The following is a 25,881-nucleotide window of genomic DNA, read 5'->3' as shown; positions in this document are numbered from 1 at the left end:
ATGGTTAGATACATAAATATTTATGATTGTGATTTCTTCTTGGTGGATTGCCCTATTTATTAATATACAGTGGCCCTGTTTGTCTCTTATAACAGTTTTGCATTAAAAGTCTATTTTGTCTGATATTAGTAAGGCTACCCCAGTTCTTTTTTGGTTACTATTTGAATGGAATATCTTTTTTCCAACCTTTCACTTTAAACCTATGTGTGTCTCTGAGTCTAAGGTGAGTCTCCTGTAGACAGCATATAGATGGACCATACTTCTTTATACATTCTGCCAATCTGTGTCTTTTGATTGGAGAGTTTAATCCATTAACATTCAATTTTATTACTATAAAGGCAGTACTTGGTGGAGGCGGGGCAAGATGGCGGACTGGTGAGCTGTATGTTTTAGTTACTCCTCCAGGAAAGTAGGTAGAAAGCCAGGAACTGCGTGGACTGGACACCACAGAGCAATCTGACTTTGGGCATACTTCATACAACACTCATGAAAACGTGGAACTGCTGAGATCAGCGAAATCTGTAAGTTTTTGTGGCCAGGGGACCCGCGCCCCTCCCTGCCAGGCTCAGTCCCGTGGGAGGAGGGGCTGTCAGCTCCAGGAAGGAGAAGGGAGAACTGCAGTGGCAGCCCTTATCGGAAACTCATTTTACTGATCCAAACTCCAACCATAGATAGACTGAGACCAGACACCAGAGAATCTGAGAGCAGCCAGCCCAGCAGAGAGGGGACAGGCATAGAAAAAAACAGCACGAAAAACTCCAAAATAAAAGCGGAGGATTTTTGGAGTTCTGGTGAACATAGATAGGGGAAGGGCAGAGCTCAGGCCCTGAGGCTCATATGCAAATCCTGAAGAAAAGCTGATCTCTCTGCCCTGTGGACCTTTCCTTAATGGCCCTAATTCCTTTGTCTCTTAGCATTTCAATAAGCCATTAGATCTGTGAGGAGGGCACTGTTTTTTTTTTAAAAAAAAAACTTTTTTCTTTTTCTAAAACAATTACTCTAAGAAGCCCAATACTGAAAGCCTCAAAGACTTGCAATTTGGGCAGGTCAAGACAAGAGCAGAACTAAGAGAGCTCTGAGACAAAGGGCAATAATCCAGTGGCTGAGAAAATTCACTAAACAACACAACTTCCCAAGAAAAGGGGGGTGTCCGCTCACAGCCATCATCCTGGTGGACAGAAAACACTCCTGCCCATCGCCAGCCCCATAGCCCAGAGCTGCCCCAGACAACCCAGTGTGACGGAAGTGCTTCAAATAACAGGCACACACCACAAAACTGGGCGTGGACATTAGCCTTCCCTGCAACCTCAGCTGACTGTCCCAGAGTTGGGAAGGTGGAGCAGTGGGAATTAACAAAGCCCCATTCAGCCATCATTTCAGCAGACTGGGAGCCTCCCTACACAGCGCAGCAGCCCAGAACTGCCCTGGGGGGACGGCACTCACCTGTGACATAGCACACTCATCCCTCAACAGAGGACCAGGGGGTGCACGGCCTGGAAGAGGGACCCACTCGAAACTCTCAGGAGCCATACGCCAACACCAAGGACCTGTGGGTCAGTGGCAGAGACAAACTGTGGCAGGACTGAACTGAAGGATTAGACTATTGCAGCAGCTTTAAAACTCCAGGATCACCAGGGAGATTTGATTGTTAGAGCCACCCCCACTCCCTGACCACCCAGAAACATGCCCCATATACAGGGCGGGCAACACCAACTACACACGCAAGCTTGGTACACCAATTGGACCCCACAAGACTCACTCCCCCACTCACCACAAAGGCAAAGCATGGGAGAACTGGCTTGTGGAGGACAGGTGGCTCGTGGACACCACCTGCTGGTTAGTTAGAGAAAGTATACTCCGTGAAGCTGTAGCTCTGATAAATTAGAGATAAGGACTTCAATTGGTCTACAAATCCTAAAAGAACCCTATAAAGTTAAGCAAATGCCAAGAGGCCAAAAACAACAGAAAATTATAAAGCATATGAAAAAACCAGACGATATGGATAACCCAAGCCCAAGCACCCAAATCAAAAGACCAGAAGAGACACAGCACCTAGAGCAGCTACTCAAAGAACTAAAGATGAAGAATCAGAGCATAGTATGGGATACAAAGGATATCAAGAAGACCCTAGAAGAGCATAAAGAAGACATTGCAAGACTAAATAAAAAAATAGATGATCTTATGGAAATTAAACTGTTGACCAAATTAAAAAGATTCTGGACACTCATAGTACAAGACTAGAGGAAGTTGAACAACGAATCAGTGACCTGGAAGATGACAGAATGGAAAATGAAAGCATAAAAGAAAGAATGGGGAAAAAAATTGAAAAACATCAAAACGGACCTCAGGGATCTGATAGATAATATAAAACATCCGAATATAAGACTCATTGGTGTTCCAGAAGGCGAAGAAAAGGGTAAAGGTCTAGGAAAAGTATTCAAAGAAATTGTTGGGGAAAACTTCCCAAATCTTCTAAACAACATAAATACACAAATCATAAATGCCCAGCAAACTCCAAATAGAATAAATCCAAATAAACCCACTCCGATACATATTCTGATCACACTGTCAAACACAGAAGAGAAGGAGCAAGTTCTGAAAGCAGCAAGAGAAAAGCAATTCACCACATACAAAGGAAAACAGCATAAGACTAAGTAGTGACTACTCAGGCAGCCACCATGGAGGCGAGAAGGCAGTGGCACGACATATTTAAAATTCTGAGTGAGAAGAATTTCCAAGCAATACTTTATCCAGCAAAGCTCTCCTTCAAATTTGAGGGAGAGCTTAAATTTTTCACAGACAAACAAATGCTGAGAGAATTTGCTAACAAGAGACCTGCCCTACTGGAGATACTAAAGGGAGCCCTACAGAAGATAGAAACAAAGACGGACAGAGAGACTTGGAGAAAGGTTCAGTACTAAAGAGATTCAGTATGGGTACAATAAAGGATAGTAATAGAGAGAGGGGAAAAATTTATATGACAAACATAAACCAAAGGATAAGATGGCTGATTGAAGAAATGCCTTCATGGTTATAACTTTGAACGTAAATGGATTAAACTCCCCAATTAAAAGATATAGATTCACAGAATGGATCAAAAAAAATGAACCATCAATATGTCACATACAAGAGACTCATCTTAGACACAGGGACACAAAGAAATTTAAAGTGAAAGGATGGAAAAAAAGTATTTCATGCAAGCTACAGCCAAAAGAAAGCAGGTGTAGTAATATTAATCTCAGATAAAATAGACTTTAAATGCAGGGATGTTTTGAGAGACAAAGAAGGCCAGTACATACTAATAAAAGGGGCAATTCAACAAGAAGAAATAAGAATCGTAAATGTCTATGCACCCAATCAAGGTGCCACAAAATACATGAGAGAAACACTGGCAAAACTAAAGGAAGCAATTGATGTTTCCACAATAATTGTGGGAGACTTCAACACATCACTCTCTCCTATAGATAGATCAACCAGACAGAAGACCAATGTGGAAATTGAGAATCTAAACAACCTGGTAAATGAATTAGATTTAACATACATATACAGAACATTACATCCCAAATCACCAGGATACACATACTTTTCTAGTGCTCACGGAACTTTCTCCAGAACAGATCATATGCTGGGACATAAAACAAGCCTCAATAAATTTAAAAAGATTGAAATTATTCAAAGCACATTCTCTGACCACAATGAAATACAATTAGAAGTCAATAACCATCAGAGACTTAGAAAATTCACAAATACCTGGAGGTTAAACAACACACTCCTAAACAATCAGTGGGTTAAAGAAGAAATAGCAAGAGAAATTGCTAAATATATAGAGACGAATGAAAATGAGAACACAACATACCAAAACCTATGGGATGCAGCAAAAGCGTACTGAGGGGGAAATTTATAGCATTAAACGCATATATTAAAAAGGAGGAAAGAGCCAAAATCAAAGAACTAATGGATCAACTGAAGAAGCTAGAAAATGAACAGCAAACCAATCCTAAACGAAGTAGAAGAAAAGAAATAACAAGGATTAAAGCAGAAATAAATGACATAGAGAACAAAAAAACAATAGAGAGGATAAATATCACCAAAAGTTGGTTCTTTGAGAAGATCAACAAGATTGACAAGCCCCTAGCTAGACTGACAAAATCAAAAAGAGAGAAGACCCATATAAACAAAATAATGAATGAAAAAGGTGACATAACTACAGATCCTGAAGAAATTTAAAAAATTATAAGAGGATACTATGAACAACTGTATGGCAACAAACTGGATAATGTAGAGGAAATGGACAATTTCCTGGAAACATATGAACAACCTAGACTGACCAGAGAAGAAATAGAAGACCTCAATCAACCCATCACAAGCAAAGAGATCCAATCAGTCATCAAAAATCTTCCCACAAATAAATGCCCAGGGCCAGATGGCTTCACAGGGGAATTCTACCAAACTTTCCAGAAAGAACTGACACCAATCTTACTCAAACTCTTTCAAAACATTGAAGAAAATGGAACACTACCTAACTCATTTTATGAAGCTAACATCAATCTAATACCAAAGCCAGGCAAAGATGCTACAAAAAAGGAGGACTACCGGCCAATCTCCCTAATGAATATAGATGCAAAAATCCTCAACAAAATACTGGCAAATCGAATCCAAAGACACATTAAGAAAATCATACACCATGACCAAGTGGGGTTCATTCCAGACATGCAAGGATGGTTCAACATAAGAAAATCAATCAATGTATTACAACACATTAAAAATTCAAAAGGGAAAAATCAAATGATCATCTCAATAGATGCTGAAAAAGCATTTGACAAAATGCAACATCCGTTTTTGATGAAAACACTTCAAAAGGTAGGAATTGAAGGAAACTTCCTCAATATGATAAAGAGCATATATGAAAAACCCACAGCCAGCATAGTACTCAATGGTGAGAGACTGAAAGCCTTCCCTCTAAGATCAGGAACAAGACAAGGATGCCCGCTGTCACCACTGTTATTCAACATTGTGCTGGAAGTGCTAGCCAGGGCAATCCGGCAAGACAAAGAAATAAAAGGCATCCAAATTGGAAAAGAAGAAGTAAAACTGTCATTGTTTGCAGATGATATGATCTTATATCTGGAAAACCCTGAGAAATCAACGATACAGCTACTAGAGCTAATAAATTTAGCAAAGTAGCGGGATACAAGATTAATGCACATAAGTCAGTAATGTTTCTATATGTTAGAAATGAACAAACTGAAGAGACATTCAAGAAAAAGATACTATTTTCAATAGCAACTAAAAAAATCAAGTACCTAGGAATAAACTTAACCAAAGATGTAAAAGACCTATACAAAGAAAACTACATAACTCTACTAAAAGAAATAGAAGGGGACCTTAAAAGATGGAAAAATATTCCATGTTCATGGATAGGAAGGCTAAATGTCATTAAGATGTCAATTCTACCCAAACTCATCTACAGATTCAATGCAATCCCAATCAAAATTCCAACAACCTACTTTGCAGACTGGAAAAGCTAGTTATCAAATTTATTTGGAAAGGGAAGATGCTTCATGCTGTCATTCAAATCCCTGAGACCCTGCTCAAGTTTTTCAATTCTTTTCTCTATTGGTTCTTCTATCTGTGAGATTTTGATTTTTCAATCTTCTAGTTCACTGATTCTTCTGCTTATTCAGATATGCTATTATGCCTCTAGAGTATTTTTAATCTCTTCTATTGTGCCTTCCATGTTGAAATTTTCTGTAACTATAATGAAACCTACTCCTAGCTATGCAGGAAATACCAGGGAAAGTGGAGTTATTCAGAAAGTTGCTAGAAAGGCTCAAGAATGGGCATAAGGAAATGATATTTGGTTGTACAGTTATTCAGAGCATGGGCTTTCAGGCCAGGCAGAATTATGGTGACAACCCAATGCAGAAGCTTTTTAGCTTTGTGACCTTGGGCAAGTTACTTAACCTCACTGAGTCTATTTTCCCATCTGTAAAATAGGCCTCCAAGTCCCACTTTTAATGGATTGGAGCAAGGATGAAATTAGATAATGAGCAGGAATGATTTAGCACAGGGTCTGTGGGTTCATATCCCCAGATAAATACATTAGTGCCTCCAGTATTGAGCCATGATAGAATACATTGTATCCCAGGGTATAGTAAGCATCTACTGGGTGGTATGCAAGATGATTCAGGCAATACAGCCACACATCTACTAATTATGAATTGATTTAAATAAGAATTAGAATAAAATGTAACAAGGACAACAAACCTGTGATTTCACAGATATTGTTGAATACAGGAAAAGAATGCATTTCAGTTTAAAAAGAAGCAAATATATTTAAAGAAAATTTTGAAGTAATCAATAATGTAGTCATGCAAAAACTGACAGGTGCCCAAATGACAGAGATTTGGCAAACACTAACCCAAGAGTCTGACTTGGAAATGTGACTGCAGAAATACAGTGAAGTGAGAATCAAGCAGACCACAATTTCATCCCCAGCTGAGCACATCTCCAGCCTCAGGACTCCCAGTGCAGCCCTTTCCATGCTGTCACTGCAAGTTCCTCCAACACTGTCCTCTGCTGCCCACCCCCCATCCCCTGCCTTGCATGTGCCCTTTGTGGAGGCAAGAACCTCATCTTCATTATGGTTTCCTTTAGTAGGTAGTCCAGCTTCTGGCACATAATGGCCCTAATTGACTAATGGCAAAGAATGGCTCCCTAGGTCTTCCCCTTCCTTGCCATTTTGCAACCGTTGAAGTCAGAAGCTCTGGAAGACACTCAGGACAGAGAAAAGAGAGGAGAGGAAATTCCTCATGGAAGCTCAACAGGAAAGGAATGTGTACCAGCTGAGGGATGGATTGAGGTGGCAGAGAACCAAGGAGAAGAGAAATGTAGGTATTGGAGATAAAGACAGCATTTTGAAAAGCCTCACTAGGCCTGTTAGGCTATATGGGTGGATAAATGGATGAATGATGGATGGCTGAATGGATGGATGGATGATGGATGGATAGATAGATGATGGTTGGATGATGGATGGATGGGTTAATGGATGGATGGATGGATGATGGATGGATGGGCGGGTGAACAGATAATGGATGGAAAGAAAAAGAAAGGAAGGTAGGACTCAGCTCTGTTGTTCTTGGTACACATTCCAGCATTGAGGAAGGGATGTTGGACAGTGTATCAAGAAAATGTGTTTTCAGACCTATCTCCATCTCACCCAAATGTCTTAGCCAGGCACTCAGGTGCCTGCTATGGCCAACAGAAATGAGCAATGCCAGCCAAACTGTTGGGATGATAAGAATAAACCACAGAGGGTACCCCTAGCAACTGAGCTAATGGCTGCCACATAAGAATGAGGACCCTCCATTTCCAAATCTGATATTTTAAAGAGCCTAAAATGTGATTTCCAAATGTTGTTCAGGCCAAAGCAAACGCATCTGTAGGTCATATGTGGCCCTTGGGGTGTCTATTTGCATTACATGCCACAAGGCTTACCATTTCCTCTTCTGTGCACCAAAGGTAAATGTGGCACACACAAATGGCATGTCACTTAGAGAAGAGACAAGTTCTACCAGCCATGCTCAATCCTGCGGTATTGCGAAGTCCAGACTCACCATAGAGCATAACCACACCCAGGCATTTTAAGAGGAAACTTGTCTGTCCTCCAGTGTGATTCCAAGATGGTGTCTATACTAGAAAAGTCTTGTACAAATGGGAGCATCATTCCTTAAGGAAACCTGCAGGCCATGCTACCTGCAGTTTCCCCAGTGGGAAATAAGGAAAACTCATGGGTTTTCAGTCTGAGCAAAGTCCTACAGCTAGGATCCTCCAAATGGCCCTGTTCTGGTTTGAGTCTGTTATGTGCCCTAGAAAAGACCATGTTCTTTTAATCCATTCTTGTGAAGACAGACCTATTACGGTGGGAACTTTTGGTTAGGCTATTTCAATTGAGATATGACCCAGCCCATTCAAGGTGAGTCTTAATCCTTTACTTGAGTCCTTTGTGAAGAGGATAAAAGACAGTAAAAGCCCAGAGAGATGAGAGAGAAATTCCCAAGGAGAAACAAGCAAGGACCCACGGGAGCTGAGAGGGAGATAGCCATTGAAACCAGAACCCAGGAGAGAAGGACCAGCAGACATCACCATGTGCCTTTCCAGGTGACAGAGGAACCCCAGATGCCAGCAGCCTTTCCTCAGAGAAGTTATCTTCCTCTTGATGCCTTAATTTGAACATTTTCATAGCCTTAAGACTGTGAATTTGTGAACTAATAAATCCCCATTGAAAAGGCCAACCTATTTCTGGTATATTGCATTCCGGCAGCTTTAGCAAACCAAAATAGGCCCTAAAAGCAAAAACCGTCTATTATGACACTAAGAGAGAATTAGAATGCTTTTCTTTAAAAAAAAAAAAAAATCTTTTCATAAAAAAAGAAACATTTCTTCCCCGCCCACCCACCTACCTCCTTATTCCTAACTATTGTATATTTAGCAATTTCCATTTGAACTGCTTCAATGCTGTGAAATTCAGCAACCCTCTGCAGCCCTCCTTCCCTCCCTGTTGTCTGTTAGAAAGGCCCTGACCTTGGAGTCAAGCTTTGGCACTTTAAAAAACACGCTTTACCTGCTTTTTCCTTTTCCCTTAGATGTGTACTTTTTCCCAAGGACAGTGAATGCAACTTCTTCCCGTGTGTTTTGTGGATTTGCTTTTCTCAGCCCTGAGTGTGGCCAATGGTGGAGGGAGTTATCAGATCCCACCTAATTTATATGATTCTGTCGATAAGACAGCCCGAGAGGCCAGAGGAGGATGAGCTCTGGAGAAGGCTAATCAATGGCTTAATGATCAGACTTATCGACCAGAAATGGTTAATTTAGTTCCACGAGCCGACCTTTCCCTGGGGCTTCTGAAAAAAGTATATTATTTGCAAAGGTGATGGAGAATTCAAGTCCTCCCATATAATCCAAGCCAGCCATGAGCAAGATGAACAGTGACTGTAAATGTCTTCTGTTTAGATCCTGGAGATTTGTGTACATTTTCTCTCACGGCTATGTAAAAGTGATTTTTCTGGTGTCCACACGGCCACTAAAAACTCACATTTGCTGCATATTCTTACCCAACCTTTCTCCTAAAGGCTTCTAGACCGCCAGCAATATGGGTTACTTAGTGGTGCCTGTTACTCTCCGTTTTTGAATATGTATTGGAAAAACAGTTAATATTTCCTGATTGTTATTTTTTTAATTCATGATGTTCATGGAAATATAAACTTCCCCATAGTTCGTTACTACTGCTGACCATGCTGTAGCACTTTGCAATCGCTAATGCAGAAACCTGCCTTGGTCTTGGCAAGTATTCGAGATGCTCCTCTCCCTTCGACAGAGAAGGAAGGAAACCAAAGCACAGAAATCATTCAGACTGGGGTGGCGGGGTTGGGGGGGGAACTAGACCTAAACTTTTCTTAAAGTAAAGCTTCTTTCTAGCATCCTTATATCAAAAGGACTGAATGCTACCGGCAGTTGCAAAACAAGTTTGGTTAATTCGAAGCTTTCCTAATGTTAATTACGAAGACTGCCATGTTGCTGTCCTAGGATGGTTTGTAGAGGCTCACAGTGGTCCGTGCCCCCCTAAATCCTCCCCTTGCCCATCCTGGTCAGGGTTGCCACAGCTGGTGCTGGAGATCTCCTGGGACAGGAAGGAGATGCAGCCTGATTCTGAGCCCTGCCCTCACTGCCCGGGTCTCTGGCAACAAAGCCTCTTCCAGTAGCTTGGGCCCCACCTGCTTATTCACTACCCTGAGGACCAGCTGTGTGCCAGAGGCTGTGGGGGCACAGAGCTCACAGGGTATAAACGAATAAGGCACACACCTGACTGGCTTTCCCGCTTCATCAGAAGTACCACGTGCAATGAAGACAGTGCAGAGGGAATGAGGTGGAAGCACCCAGAGGGGGAGTTAAGGACAGCTTCAAGGAGGGGGTCTGCATAAAGACTTGAGCATTGAAAAGATAGAAATGGTAAAAGGGGTCTTCTAAGCTGCAGAAACTGCAGCAAACAAGCCCTTCAGGCAGGAAGGCGAGGGCAGGAGGTCTTAGAAGCAGATTGGGATGGAGGACAGAATCTTCCGCACACCACAGGGAAGAAGACAGCAGCCAGACCATGGGAGGTATAGATTTGGAGAGGGGAGAAGGGGGTCCGGGCTAGAAATAGCCTCACTGGGGGGGCAGGCCCTGAAGCTTGCCCTCCATGCACCCTCCTGGGGGGAGCTGCCCATCCCTGATCCCCAGTGCAGAGGCCGGGGGTGCACAACAGCTCCACAACCCACAGCCAGGACAGAAAGGGAGCTCACCATGGCTTTCCAGAATTCCAGCTTCCATATAGCCCACATGGTTAAGGTAGGAAATGCTCAGCTAGGTCTGGTGTTGTCCTTTCCCGGGTGGGATGGACATGGAAGTACAACGCAATTCCATTTAATTTTTTTCCGTAGTGGGATTAAATTTGCCTAATGTTGCATAAAATATAGCAGCACCTGCTGGCAGGAAATGGACCCAGGCTGCCTTTTATGTATGGGGATGCCTTTGCCCACTGGAGAGGGTCTTGTCTACCAAGGATATGGGCTCTGCTTTGAGAATTAGGAACGCATCTTCCTCCTGGACTGGAGCAAATTCTGAAATACTCAGTGAACAGCCTCACCCCGGCTTCCAGCAAGTGTGTGTGTGTGTGTGTGTGTGTGTGTGTGTGTGTGTGTGTGTAACTAAACATGCGTTGTCAGCAAGTTATAAATGCCTACCTTAAAAAAATTTCCCCTACAAATCATAGCCCCTTGTACACTATAGAAAATGGAGAGTCAAACAGCTTTCATCCAACACTAATCCCCAAATCCATTACCTTCTAGGTCCCCCACATCAAACCACAGCCCCCCAGCCATTCATTGCAGGACCCGCTGGCAACTTTGATATGCATGGTGCTTTGATGTTGGGAAAATACTCCTCTCAAGTTCTGAAAGAAATGTTGGGAATTCTTGGTTTTTAAAAGTCTTTTATAAAAATTGTTATGCAACTCCATTTTCTCTAATAAAAATGAGTTTCCTGAGAAGTTAATTTGCCAGGTGTTTGGGGATCCGGAGGAATAAATAAGTGGAGCCCAGGGTATTTTTAGGGCAGTGAAACTATTCTGTATGATGCTGTAATGGTGCATGACATTATGCATTTGTTGAGACCCATAAAACTGTGCAACACAAAGGGAAACCCTACTGTAAACCATGGACTTCAGTTACTCCTAATGTTTCCATATTGCTTCATCAGTTGTAGCAAATGTACCACACTAATGCTAATGTTAATAGTAGGGTGTTAATAATGGGGAAAAAAGTTAATAATAGGAAAAACTGAGAAGAGGAGAGAAGGGGTATATGGGAACTCTCTGTACTGTCACTCAATTTTCTGTAAACCTAAAACTGCTCTAAAAAACAATTTACTAATATATATTTTTAAAGTTCATTTGCATAAGCAGTGAGGTCTTGGGAGCATGGAAGTGACTTAGGACAAGGCCCGCGCCCCTTGGGAGTGGAAGTGGTAACTGACCGAGGACTGTGGCATGCTGCTTAACACGGAGACGGACATCCGTCCCCAGGGTCCAATCAGGGAGCACTTAAAAATCCCTACCCAAATAAGCAGCCTCTATAAGAACTGGAAAGAATGTTGCAAGTTCAATCTCTTTGCTGGGTAAATGGTTTTTTTTAATCAGAGGAAGAGTTTCCTTTTTGCTGCTGTCTACACCACCTTCAATCTAACACCAGCCCTACAAAACCCCTGCATCAGGCTGTGCAGGTATTTGTAACAATACACCCCCTCAGGGCTGACCCGAAGCCCTTCAAACAGGGAAGAACGGGGCTGCCCATCTGCTATTCATTTCCTTCCTTGATCCCTTTCAGTCCTAAATGCCTTCTGATTAGAATTGCAATTGGAAAAGGAGACACTCTGGTGAGATTCCTGCTGGTTCTCAGGGGTCGCCTGAGTCCGAAATCCCCATTTTACCCCTGGCTGAGGGTGTCCTCTTGTACCTATTTTGCTTGATCCATGTGGCAGGTTGTGAATGATTTGATGTTGCAAACAGATGTGGCAGGCGCTGTTCTCACAACAGGAGAGGAGTCTACACACCACTTTGGGGGATGGACCAACTCTCCCCCAGATTTGGGGAGCATTGTAATTTCAAGCCCCCTTTGCACATTGCCTCCAGGGACCACCACTGAAGCAGCAATGAAACTGACAGCAAGACTTAGGAACTCAACTTGCTGGTTTCATTTCAAGGATAACTGTTCCATTATATCATGCTTTGCTTTAATGGAACCCAAAGGTTCTCTGAAAAAAGTTCTTGAAAAAAAAATCTTAACAGCGCTCTGTAAATCTTTTTCTCTTTGGTTTCTAATGAAGGAATCATTTTTCTGTCAAGGGGATGGAAAGTTTGAAGACTTGCAAGTCCCACAATTCCCTGAACTTTTCCAGAAATTTTATAGACCTCAGGGGCAGGGACCACCCTGGAAAAGTTATGCTTGAGTGTCTGGACTTGGGCTTCTGTTGGTGCTTTAGTCCAAGAAGTTGTCATCTGAGGAGACATGTCCAAGCATCACCAGCTCAGGAGCTGATTGCCCTGAGGCAGCCAGTGCCTCCATGGAGGTGGGGCCAGCCCTGCTCTAATTCTTTTGCTTCAGCAGTTGTCTGTTGGAAAAGGCCCACGGGGGCCCAGAACCCCAGAGCTCACCACCAACTCCCCACCCTTCATTCAGGATTCAGTGGCCTTGAATAACTCCAGTGGTGGGCAGAACTCCAATGAAAAAATCTCTGTGGTCCCCTTCCCACATCCACAAATTTCCTTCCAAAGAGTTTAGCGAGACCACCCCTAAACCCTAAACCCTAAACCTGGCCTTCCCATGGTTTACATGTAATCCTGTTTTGCCAGTTGTTTATGTAGCAGAATTTTATTCTATGTTCTAGAAAAGACGAATCAGAACCAGGCAGTTGTAGAATGCATTCAGTGCAATGTGCATTCACTCAGTCATTATTCATCCATCTGTTCAGCGAACTCGTATGGGTTCCCGCATTTTGTGCATCGCTGAGCTAGATGCCCTTGGAGGGATCATACAACAGATGTGGTTGGATTCTGCCTTCTAGAAGCAGCTCTACCACCAGTCACCTCCTGAACTCACTCCTACTGCTCCCTCCTTTGCCTGCCTCTACCCAGCCTCCTTGGCGTCCTCTTGCCCTGCCTTGAGCGGGCCCCACACACTTCCGCCGCAGGTTCCCTCTCTCCGTCATGCTTTTCCCCCAGAATCCACGTGGCTCGCTCTCACCCTTCCCTCAGACCTTTCTTCTTGAAATTTCACCTCAGGAGTGAGCCCTTCTTCAGCCTTTTCCTCTTCCAGTGTTTCCACACCCTGTGCTTCCTTGGTTTATTTTTTTCTCCTAAGCAGTTATCACTGTCTCACAGACTATACGTTTACTTACTTATCCCTAGACTTATATGCTTCATGGTGGCAGGGATGTTTGTCTATTTAGGTTCTTGCCATTTCCCCAGTACCCCAAACAGTGCTGGGCATATGACAGGTATTGAGTAAATATTAGTGGAATTAACAGTTGGGTGAGTATATGACCTTAGCAACAAGGTGGCTAATTAAAGACAGATTTAGGTCAGATTCTGGTTCAGCGAATAGATGATGACTATTAGCTGAAATTGCTGAGTGCCACGCAGATCCTAAAGCATTGATGCAGGTGGAGCTTGCCATGATGTTTGTTAATGCCTGAGTGGCTGCTGGGACTCCTGACCTCCTTCCCCCAGAACTAACTTGGGAAACAGAAAGTCCTCCTTTGTGCACACATGTGGCATCCATTAGTGGGAACTACACACTCGCATCCAACAGGAAAGGAAAGCCCACCTAATCACCCCCGAAGACAATTCGTGTTCCGAGACACTTAGCATTAAAATATAGTAAGAGTTAAAATACCAATAAACGTTCTTGGTTATTCCAAGAATGCATCAGATGTTCAGCTCTCACCTGTAAATAAAGGACAGCCATATTGCTCTCCATGTAAGAAAGCATTTGTTCAAACAGTTTTCAGGGAAAAGTTAGCAAATATAAACACCGAAAGAGCTGCTCTCCTAAAAGAGATTCAATTAATCCTCAGGGTAATTGTACAAAGACCATGCTGCAGCACCGAGGTGGCCTGTTTTTCTGGTCATTATTAATCCAGAAACCTTAATGGTGAGCAACATTTGTGTTATTGTCTACCCAAATTTAATTTGTTTATGCAGGAGTTCAGTTAATCCTGCAATCTGTTTTTCTCACACGAGGGCAGATAATGGAGACACCGTTCTTTACAAGTCTTCAGGCTTTTAAATTCTGATAAAATCAGGGTTCTTCACTGGGTCTTGCCCCAGCTCTGAATTAAACCACTTTAAATGTAATTACGGAACCTGGCCTTACATCAGGAACATCCATTTAAAAAATTGATCGGCCGGGCTGTTCCACAAGGCATTTTATGAGCAAACGATTGCAATGGGGCCAGAACTGTAATTTATAAAGGGAAAAAAAAAAAAAAGGCAGGTAAATACTTTATTAGTGCTAATGAGAGGTTTGCAAGATAACTGAATCTCTTTTTTTCCTCACTAGCTACTTCTCGGAGTCGTGGTGTATGGCCCTCTTTCACGATCGTTTTATTGATCTCAGGAAAGAGTTACGCCAAATCTTAGCCTCCAAGGAGGTAAGAGTGATTAATGGATATGTGGGTTTTTCTTTGCAGTTTATAAGCAGTTTATATTTGCTGTTCATTTGAACTTTTTCCTACATTCTCGCCTTATGGTTTTACTTTTTAAATGAATTGTATTTCATATAAATAGACTATCAAGTGTGTAAATGTAGACGGTAGGATTTCAGAGAGTGGGGATTCCTTAAGTCCTTCAGTGGGGGAAGAGCTAGAGTTTCTTTTTCCCTTTTTACAAATAACTGTATTTTCATAATCAGCTAACAGCGTTGGCTGAAAACCAGGCATGAGTTGTAATTCTTGCCCCAAGTATGAAAATGGCATTCCTTTAGTTCCAGTCTGTATTTGCCAGCCATTCACTAAACATTTGTGTGGATGTGTGGTGTTAAAGATGTAAAGGGAAGTCATCCAGATGTCAAAGCACACTCCTTTTATAACTGACACCTCTTTCTCAGAGCAGTACAGATTTAGCTGGAGGTTAAGCTGCACCTCACCGAGGTTCCATGCCTAGCAAGAAATATGACTTTGCAGTGTAAATACTGAAGTATTTGTGAAAACTGAAATTAAATTCTATTCTTTTATTCAACAGTAAAGTCCTTAGCAGAGTTATGGAAAGTTAGCATCTGTGCTCAAAGTAGTCAAATATCAATCCAAGATTCTACCTTGCTTCGCTCTGGCAGGGGCTGGGGCAGGGCTTTGAGCTTCTGCTGCATTTTCCTGTCTAAGTGGGCATCAGCTGGGTGAAGGTTCCTGTGGTGTGGGAGCTGGGTTGGGTAGCACAGATTATCAATCACTTATCCAGTACCTACTGCGTTCTAGCCCTAGCATGTCCCACCTTGTCTAATCGTAACAAGAACCCTGTACAGTGGGTGGAGATGCTCTTAATATCATCTGGATTTTACCAGTGAGGAAGCTGATGCCTAGAGATTCTAAATAACCCACTGTGGGTTACACAGTGAGGCAGTGGTCAGCAAGATTCAAACACGAGCCTCTTTCACCCTAAAGCCAAGAATGTAGGCACAGACCAAATTCAGCAGAATTGTGGGGCTCACTACCTTCTCCTCGTGGTCCCCCCACCCCACCTTTTCAGTTTTACTTTCAGGGTACTTGCTGGGAAATTTAAATAGTTGACTAATCTGAGGTAGATTCAGATTGGGAAATATAGGGATAAGATGGAAAACCAGACTCAAATTCTTTAAGATCCACCCAGGTAGAACCCAGGCAAGTAAACATAAGTGAGAGAAATGGAAGATTCTGTGGCTACATGTATAGGTCCAACACTGCTAAAGTCACACAAATTGAAATATATATGAATGAAAGATGCTACAGGCCAAACGGGTCCCTGTATTTCATCCGAGGTCAGCTCAGATCCAAATCTGAACCCAAGTTGTAAGCCTGGTGGTTACTGAACTTGGTTCAACAACTCAGACACCCTCTCCTTCTCTCAAAATGTAATCTGCAGCTCACTGCTGTTCCTGCAGTAAAGTGTCATTAGTTTTCTAGTCATTACATCAAAACTCTGTGCCTGACTCCTTCACCCCAGACCCAAGCATTGCAGCTGACATTTGGCACAGAGGTCAGAGGTTGTAGACATCGAAGCTTCACCATCCACCCTCGCTGTTTCCCTTCACCTGGCCAAGTAAATTCGAAAACCCAATGACAGTCACTTTTCGTGGTACTTGGTGAAATACCCTCAACATTTTATCCATCAACAGATGTTTGCTCTGGGCCAGTTTCCTCTGGATGAGCTCAGCGTGGACACCAGGCCCTGCAGTAGACCAAAAATAGCTATGGCCACATGAGGAAGACACACTAAGGGCACCACAACCATTCTTGTGGATTTTCTGGATTTCCAGAGAGTGAGACTTCTGGAAGAAAAGTCTCCACTGAGGGACTGTCCTTTTTGCAGCATTTCCATTTGTCAAATGGGAAGGGTCACAGGAAAAGGTGGTGGCTGGGGTGGTGGCTGCCTCTAGCTCAGCTTTGCCCTGAACTGTGATCTCCCGCAGAGGCTCAAAGGTGTGGGAGGAGCAAAGGAGGGGAAGGTGCAGGCACATGGCACAGAAAAAGGGCTCAGTAAGCACTGGCCACCCTGAGGAACCACAGAGGTGGCAGGTATGGAGGGAACAGGGTGACAGTGGAAGTAGTAGTCATTTATGAAGACATGCAGGAATTTCATTTCAGAGCTGGTAATAGGGAAATAAATAGAAGAACAGTAATTCCTTTTCTTCAATGTTGAAATGACAGAACCCCATTTCCTTTCATAGTCTGCCTTTCCTTCAGGGAAGTATAGCGGTTCAATTCCGCTAACTATGTTATCCAAGATTTGGCATATAGATTTTTCTCTTCCTCCATATGTGGAGAAGGGAATAAAAAACTATGATATATGACTTATTATAAGTCATCTTGAATCTATATATCATTTATAAAAAAAAAGCATGCTCATTATAATACATCTCTTATTCTGTGGAAATGAAGAAAAGAGCAGATTATAAAACCACTAGCACTACATTTTAGCTGTGGCTGAGGACAAAGAGTCACTGACCAAGATGAAGCTTTGTGTAGTCAGAATTATACTTCAGAGTCTTTTAAGAAAGTTATAACAATTATAAACATATATGCATCTAATAACAGAGCCCAAAACAAGAAGCAAAAATTGACAGTATTTAAGGGAGCATTAAACAGTTCTAGAATAGTTGGAGACTCCGATACCCCACTTTCAATAATGGATAGAACAACCACACAGAAGATCAATAAGGAAATAAAGGACTCAAATGGCACCATAAGGTAACAAGACCTAACGGCATGTACACAACACTCCCCTGCAAACCAGCAGAATACACATTCTTTTCAAGTGCACATGGAACATTTTTCAGGATAGACCATATGTTAAACCACAATACAAGACTCAATAAATTTTTAAAAATTGAAACCACATAAAGTATTTTCTCTGCCCACAATGGAATGAAACATGAAATTACTATAGAAGAAAAAATGGAAAATTCACAAATATGTGGAAATTAAACAACGCATGCTTAAACAACCAAATGGTTAAAGAAGAAATCACAGGGAAATTAGAAAATACTCGGAGATGAATGAAAATGAAAACAAAACATATCAAAACTTATGGAATGCAGCCAAGGCAGAGATCAGGGGGAAATTTATAGCTGTAATTGCCATAAAGGAAGAAAGAAGAAATATATCAAATCAATAACCTAATGCTATACCTTAAGGAAATAAAAAAAAAGAAAAGCAGACTAAACCCAATGCTAGCAGAAGGAAGAAAATAATAAAAATTAGAACCAAGATAAATGAAATGGAGATTAGAATAACAATGGAGAAAATCAATAAAACTAAAATTGATTCTTTGAAAAGATCAACAAAATTGACAAACCTTAGCTAGACTAGGAAAAAAATAAGTTTCAAATTACTAAAATCAGAAATTAAAGTGGAGGCACTACTACTAACCTTATGGAAATAAAAAAGCATTATAATAAAATCTATGAACAATTATACCAACAAATTAGATAACTTAGATGAAATGGAAAAATTCCCAGAAACATAAAAGCTGCCAAAACTGACTAAAGAAGAAATAGAAACTCTGAACAGACCTACAGCAAGTAAGAAGATTGGTTCAGAAATAAAACTCCTTCCAACAAAGAAAACTCAGGACCCGATAGCTTCACTAGTAAATTCAACCAAACATTTAAAGAAGAATTAACATTAATCCTTCTTAAACTCTTCCCAAAAAATAGAATAGGAGAGGACCTTTCTAATCCACTCTGTGAGGCCAGCTTTACCCTGATACCAAAGCCCGATAAAGTCACCGAAGAAAAGAAAACTACAAACCGATATCCCTTATGAATATAGATGCAAAAAGTCTTCAAAGAAATACTAGCAAACTAAATTCAGCAGCATATTACAAGGATTATACACTATGACCAAGTAGGACTTACCCCAGGAAAGCAAGGGTAGATAAACGTACAAAAATTAATAATAATAATATACCACATTAATAGAATGTAAGAAAAAAACACATGATCATCTCAACTGATGGAGAAAAGCATGTGACAAAACCAAACACCCTTTCATGGGAAAAAATAAATAAACCTCTTAGTAAACTAGGAAAAGAAAGGAACTTCTCCAATCTAATAAAGGGTATTTATGAAAAACCCCTAGCTAACATATACAATGGTATATACAATGGTAAATGACTTAAACTTTTCCCCTAATATTAGAAATAATAGAAGAATGCCTCCTTCCACCACTTCTACCCAAGATTGTATTGGAAGATCTAGCCAGAGCAATTAAGCAAGGAGTAAAAAAATAAAAGGCATCCAAATAGGAAAGGAAAAAAGGTTGGCATGATCTTATATAGAGAAAATCCTCAAGAATCTATGAAAAAGATACCATTAGAGCCAATAAATTAGTTCAACAAAGTTGCAGGATACAAGATCAACACACAAAAATGAGTTGTAATTCTATATACTATGATTGAACCTTCTGAAAATGAAATTAAGAAAATAATTGCATTTACAAGTATATAAAAAAGAATAATATACTTAGGCATAAACTTAACTAAGGAGATAAAAGACTTGTACACTGAAAACTACAAAACATTTCTGAAAGAAGTTAAAGAAGACCTAAACAAATGGAAAGACATAGGTGTTTGTGGATTGGAAGATATAATATTGTTAAGAGGGCAGTACTCTCTAAAGGAATCTACAGATTCAATGCAACCCTATCAAAATCCCAAAGGCCTTTTTTTTTTTAAATGAAAAAAAACAATCCTGAAGTTCATATGGAATTGCCAAGGACCAGCAATAGCCAAAATGAAACAAAACAAAACAAACTAACAAAAAGCTAAGTTGGAGGACTCATACTTGGTGACTTCAAAACTTACTACAAAGCAACAACAATCAACACAGTGTGGTCCTGGCATAAGAACAGCTACATGGATCAATGGCATAGAATTGAAAATTCAGAAACAAATCCATAAATCTATGGTGAACTGATTTTTGACAAGAATGCCAAGACCGTTCAATGGGAAAAGAATAGTCTCTTCAAGAAATGGTGCTGGGACAACTGGGTATCCACGTGCAAAAGAATGAAAGTGGACCCCCATCTCACACCACATATAAAAATTAACTCAATATGGCTCAGTGAGCTAAACGTAAGAGCTAAAAGTATAAACTTAGAAGAAATCTTAGGGGTAAATCTTCATGACTGAGGATTTGGCAATGGATTCTTTGATATAACACCAGAAACACAAACAAAAGAAAAACTAGATATACTGGACTTCATTAAAATGAAAACTATTGTGCTCAATGGGCACCATGAAGAGAGTGAGAAGCAACTTACAGAATGGGAGAAAATATCTGCAAATCAATTATCTGATAAGGTTCTAGTATTGAGAATATATTAAAAACTCTTACAATTTGAAGAAATAGACAACCAAATTTTTTAAATGGGCAAAGCATTTGAATAGACATTTCTCCAAAGAAGATAAACAGCCACAATCACATGAAAAGATGTTCAACATAATTAGTCATTAGGGAAATACATATCAAAACCTTAATGAGATTACCACTTCAGACACAATACAATGACTGTAATTTAAAAAATGGAAAACAACAAGTGCTGGCATGGATGCAGAGACGAACCCTCACACACTGCTGGTGGGAATGTAAAATGAAGCAGCTACAGCTGCTGGGCAAACCAGTCTGGCGGTTCTTCAAAAACTTAACCACAGAAACACCTTACAATCCAGCAATTCCGCTTATGGGTACATGCCCTAAAGAACAGAAAACAGATATTAAAACAAATACTTGTACATACATGTTCATAGCAGCACTATTTGCAAAAGCCAAAAAGTGGAAATAATGCAAATATCCATCAACTGATGAACCCATAAACAAAATGTTATATTGTTATATCCATGCAATGTTACATTGTTCAGTCACAAAAGGAAATGAAATACTGATATTTTGCAAAATGTGGACAGACATAAAAACATTATGCTAGGTGAACAAAAGTTCACATATTCTATGTGGCAAAATGAGAGGGGAGATTGTCACAGATGGTCACTGTGAGAGGTGAGATGGTCACAGTTACAGAGGTGAGATGGCTTCACTGAGAGGAAAGATGACAACACTTGAGATGACCACAATTTCAGAGGTGAGATGGTCAAATGGAGAGATGTGGTGATCACAGTTTCAGAGGTGAGATGGTTTCCCAAGAGGTGAGGTGGTCACACTGAGATGAGGTGGTCACACTGAGAGGTGAAAATGTCACACTGGGAAGGGATGTCCCACCGATAGGACCCTCACAGTGTGGAAGGTGAGACGGCAATGCTGTGAGGTGCGTCTGTCACACTGAGAGGTAAGATGCTCCCACTGCTAGAGGTGAATGAGCACACTGTGACAGGTAAAAAGGTCCCACTGTGAGAGGAGAAGGTCACACGGAGCAGTGAGGCGCACTTTTCAAGGTGAGACGGGTGCACTGTGAGATGAGATGGTCCGTGTGTCAGAGGTGAGGTCACGCCGTGAGAGGTGAGATGGTCACACTCCGAGAAGCAAATGCACAAAAATCTCGTTTCAATCCAGAGCTATATTTGCCTTGGTAAACTTAAAAGTTCCATTTTGTGACTTTACACTTCTCACCCAATGTCAGAACAGCCTCATATAACTGAGACTTTGCAGAATATATTCTTGGGATGTGTTAATGGCTCTCGAACGTTTCAGGTCCCCCCACCCCCTGCCCACAGTATTTCGTTCTCAGCATCAGTTGCCTTTTTCTCTCTCAGTGCCTTTATTGAGTTGATTAAATCTGAATTCCTGTGGCCACCACTGACTGTTCTTGCAAGTGCTGTGTATATAACCTCAGACGCCTATTAGTGTCTCGCTTAAATAACCAAGTGATAAAATCATTATGCCGCCAGGGACCTGGAATCTATTTTTCTATCTGTACGTTTTTACCATTAATGAATTGATTATCTAGCAGAACTCTGCAAGTAATCTGCTTTTACTTTCCATTCAAAACAAAAAGAATTATGGTGAGTTCAATTAAAGACACTATCGAAGTCTACGTGACTCTCTCTTTAGGGTAACGATTATCGCCATGCTCTGAAAGTGCGCAGCTCAAATGTTGGTGAAATGCTTTTTCTAACAACCCTACCATAGATGGACAGATGTGTGATGAAGCAAATATAGTCAAATGTTAGCTGCCAAATCCAGGAGATAGATATTTGGGTGTTTGCTGTGCAATTAAGATGTCTTGTCTGTATGTCTGAAAATGTTTATAATAAAATGTTGGGGAAATCCCTACCACATTATAGATATGCATAGCAGCATGTGATTCCTAATTTCAAAGAACTTTATTTTTATGAAGCCCTGTCTTTAAAGATATCAATGAAATCTGACTTTACTAAGAATATATTGTAAGGGTTTTTTTAAAATTCAGTTTTATTGAAATATATTCACATACCCTACAATCACCTATGCTGTACAATCAATTGTTCACAGTACGATCATATAGTTATGCATTCATCACCACAATCTATTTCTGAACATTTTCCTTACATCAGAAAGAATCAGAACAAGAATAAAAAATAAAAGTAAAAAAAAGAACACTCAAACCATCCCCCCCATCCCGCCCTATTTGCCATTTAGTTTTTGTCCCTACTTTTCTACCCATCCATCCACACACTAGACAAAGGGAGTGTGATCCACAAGGCCTTCACAATCACACTGTCACCCCTTGTAATCTACATTATTATACAATCATCTTCAGGAGTCCAGACTACTGGGTTGGAGTTTGGTAGTTTCAGGTATTTACTTCTAGCTATTCCAATACATTAAAAACTAAGAGGTGTTATCTATATAGTGCATAAGAATGTCCACCAGAGTGACCTCTCGACTCCATTTGAAATCTCTCAGGCACTGAAAGTATTTTGTCTCATTTTGCATCCCCCTTTTGGTCAAGAAGATATTCTCAATCACTCGATGCCGGGTCCAGATTCATCCCTGGGAGTCATATCCTGCATTGCCAGGGAGATTTACACCCCTGGGAGTCGGGTCCCATGTAGGGGGGAGGGCAGTGAGTTCACCTGCCGAGGTGGCTCGGTTAGAGAGAGAGAGGGCCACATCTGAGCAACAAAGAGGCACTCAGGGGGAGACTCTTAGGTACAATTATATGCAAGTTTAGCCTCTCCTTTGCAGTAACGAGCTTCATAAGGGCAAGTCCCATGATAGAGGGCTCAGCACATCAAACCGCCAGTCCCAATGTTTGTGACAACATCAACACCAGTCCAAGTGAGGAAGTCCAACACTTCTGCACCTTCCCCCAGCTCCTCAGTGTGTGTGTGGGGGGGCTGTAAATATATTTTTTATTCTTTGCCCCAATTACTTTGGGATGTGTCACTATTTCACTCCAACCTATACCAACCCACCGTATCTCACTTCCTATTCAAAGCTCCATGCAATTGTGGTGTTTGAACAAACCGACAGTCAAGTTATACTGTTTAGAAAATATAGATCCTGCACCAAATAGACATCTCTTCCCTTGGTCTCACATGGAAGTTGAAGTTTTAAAACACAGTCAGTTTTGACCTTTACCCTTTGGCCCGGTTTACCCTAGTCTTAACCAGATTTGCTTCATTCATATCACTAATTGAAGTCTGGGCTCTTTTTCAGCTTTTTCTTTAAACAGTTGCTGTATGCACTAATACTGACATTCATATCTGCCGAGCTCTAGCTCCAAGCTTCAGGTGTCTCAGAGATATGCATTGTTCCAGAGACCAGTCAGGTTATACACTAAGGGATCAGCATCTCAAAGTTTAGAGATAGGCATTATTGTAAGGGTTTTTAAATCCTATTTCTTGGGGATTATAACTAAGTAAAGTAAGCCATGTCTTACTTGTTTTTTATGTGAGAATGTTTACTCAATCCCTTTCTTATTTTTTTAAACAACAGTGATCTACAGATATTTTTCTATGAAAGTTAAAGGCTTGCAATCACCATCTTTAGGGAGCTAAGCACAGGTTTTTTCATTTTAATTAAACTTCTGTCTAACTGTGGTGCTAAATCCAACTACTGTGTGTATCTGGCCTCTTGCTGTATTTTCCAGGAGGAAGACTTGCCTACCATAGAAAAGTTGGCCCATCAGATAGAAGATGAGGAAATAAGCCTGAATGAGAAACCCAGAAAATACCTCCAAAGAGTTTTCCAGGAAACCATCTATAAAACCCTGGTGGAGAAGAGTATCCTTGACTATCTGCACTATAACCACTACCACCTGCCCATGTACGCGTGGCCAGGCATCATTTAGTTGTGACCACAGTCTCCCCTTTATTTTCCCCCCATCCATTTAGTTCCTGGAAGTGCTCTGTATAAACAGGAAGCGTCTCTGAAGTTTTGGTCCTTTCTTCCTAACCCGGCTGATGCCTGTAGTTTTCGATTCTTCCAGTAGGTGGCGCGGGGCCACGCGTCTCTCTCCCGGGGCAGGGAGCCGCTCTTCAAATCCCCAGAGCTGATGCTGTGCAGATTAATAATCCATTTCAGCAATAAAGTGAGATCATAGTGTATAAAACTTGTTTTTACCTTGGGTGTGATTCTGTTGGCTTTCCTCGAATGGTCTGTGGCCGATCTTGTTAGCGCTTCCCATGTTCACCCACTCCTACTTATGGGGATATAAAAAAGGATACCGTGTGCTCAGGATGGAAAATTAGTAAAGAGCTGGTGAAAAATTACATATGTAACCTGACATCAGAAGGACTATGTAACAGAGTTTACATGAACTGCTGAAATGGGGAAGCATCCCATATTTCCTGTTGCAGATCACAAGCATAAAGGTTCGGAAACACTGGAAGATCAGGGAACTCACATGCTGGTTTTAGATTATCAAATGACAGTGGGGAATTAATCTGGTTCATTTTCTTTGACCCTTAGCCCAGTTGCTTTGCATCGAGAGGGCTCTGGTACACGTCGACCGTAATGTAGATGAGAAACTCTCTTTCTTATAAATGAAGCAAATTAATTGCCCCCTGGAAAACACACGGTCTCAAAAACCAGCAGGAACAACACATAAGGCAAGACTGTTCTTGGTTTAATGATTTGGATCTCCTTCAGTAGAAAGTGAGACACAATTTGTGACTGAATTTTTGACCAGCAGGGCTTAACATTGGTTTTCACCAACACAATTCCAACTTTGTTCATTATTGGTATCTCTGTTAACAAGTAGCCAAAGTTGGCACCGTTACAAAGAGGACGCAGCTATTAGGAGGGGAAAAATCATGGTCGGTGTCATACAATTATATAGCTGTCAACAAGCCCTTTGCTGCAAACTGCTGAATTATTTGAAACCCCAAAGTTGTTTGATACTGCTCGAAAACAAAATTGTTCCAGAACACTAGACCCTGATTTTTCCAAAGCAGGCAAAAGTCATCAATGAATGCCACTAATTCCTTCACAAGTGTGTTTTACCCAAATGCACGGGTCATTTGAGGGAAGGCCCAGCTTCAGCCATCTGCTGCAAACTGTGTGACTGGAATGGGGAACAACTGCTACGAGTCCCCTCTTCAAAACGCAGACCCAACACACATGGAACCGTATTTTGGGGGCCTGCAAAGCAGTCAGCTCAAGCAACTGCCCCTACCCCCCATCCCCTCTTCCCCTGAGAGGTCCAGGGTCAAATTCATGAGCAACTAGAGAGCTCCTGTCACAGGCCTGGGACCCTTGGGTGGAGATTAACAGAACCACCTCAGATCAACAGTCACCACTTCCCTGACCAAGTATTACCACAACAAAGCCCTTAGCCACATAAAAATGTCAGCACCAACCTTAATATCAAATTGAGAATAAATTGGATAATAAGAGTTTCCCTCTGCGACCCTTTTAAAGGTCCTGGGCCTCTGTAAGCACCATGGCAGATCGGAAAATATCTAGAATATATTTTAGACTACAAAACTCATTTTAATTATCATCTCCTATTCAGAAAGTTGGTGATTTCCTGAATTAAGAAAGGACTTTTCACACATATTTGCAAACTTGAATGCTTTATCTCTGAGGAACCAGTTTCCTAAGAGGAAGAATTCAAGAAACCTTGGTTAGAGCTTCAAATGAGCTGTTTTAAAGGCTT

At 41.3% G+C, this 25,881-nt stretch overlaps 1 protein-coding gene and 1 long non-coding RNA gene across 7 annotated transcripts in view; one reads left to right on the top strand and one right to left on the bottom strand.

Moving 5' to 3' along the window:
* The window catches only part of CFAP61 (cilia and flagella associated protein 61), a 302,443-nt gene extending 278,125 nt beyond the window's left edge, over nucleotides 1–24,318 (top strand). For all 6 annotated transcript variants that reach the window (XM_037812259.1, XM_037812260.1, XM_037812258.1 and 3 more), the window contains 2 exons: nucleotides 14,655–14,745; nucleotides 23,872–24,318. In XM_037812259.1, coding sequence (XP_037668187.1) covers nucleotides 14,655–14,745; nucleotides 23,872–24,072 — 292 coding nt within the window. In that variant the 3' untranslated portion in view covers nucleotides 24,073–24,318. The remainder of the gene's footprint in view (nucleotides 1–14,654; nucleotides 14,746–23,871) is intronic.
* On the bottom strand, nucleotides 1,491–25,261 carry LOC119516088. The gene is made up of 3 exons (XR_005213188.1): nucleotides 24,345–25,261; nucleotides 20,409–20,539; nucleotides 1,491–1,547 (listed from the first exon to the last, which is right to left on the bottom strand). It is a non-coding gene; the product is annotated as an uncharacterized LOC119516088 (long non-coding RNA).
* Between the last annotated feature and the right edge of the window lie 620 nt (nucleotides 25,262–25,881).

This window comes from Choloepus didactylus, chromosome 19 (genome assembly GCF_015220235.1).
Source record: "Choloepus didactylus isolate mChoDid1 chromosome 19, mChoDid1.pri, whole genome shotgun sequence".
NCBI classification, from domain to species: domain Eukaryota; kingdom Metazoa; phylum Chordata; class Mammalia; order Pilosa; family Megalonychidae; genus Choloepus; species Choloepus didactylus.
The sequence above is the reverse complement of the archived record's forward strand: the minus strand, read 5'-3'. Positions and strand labels throughout refer to the sequence as shown.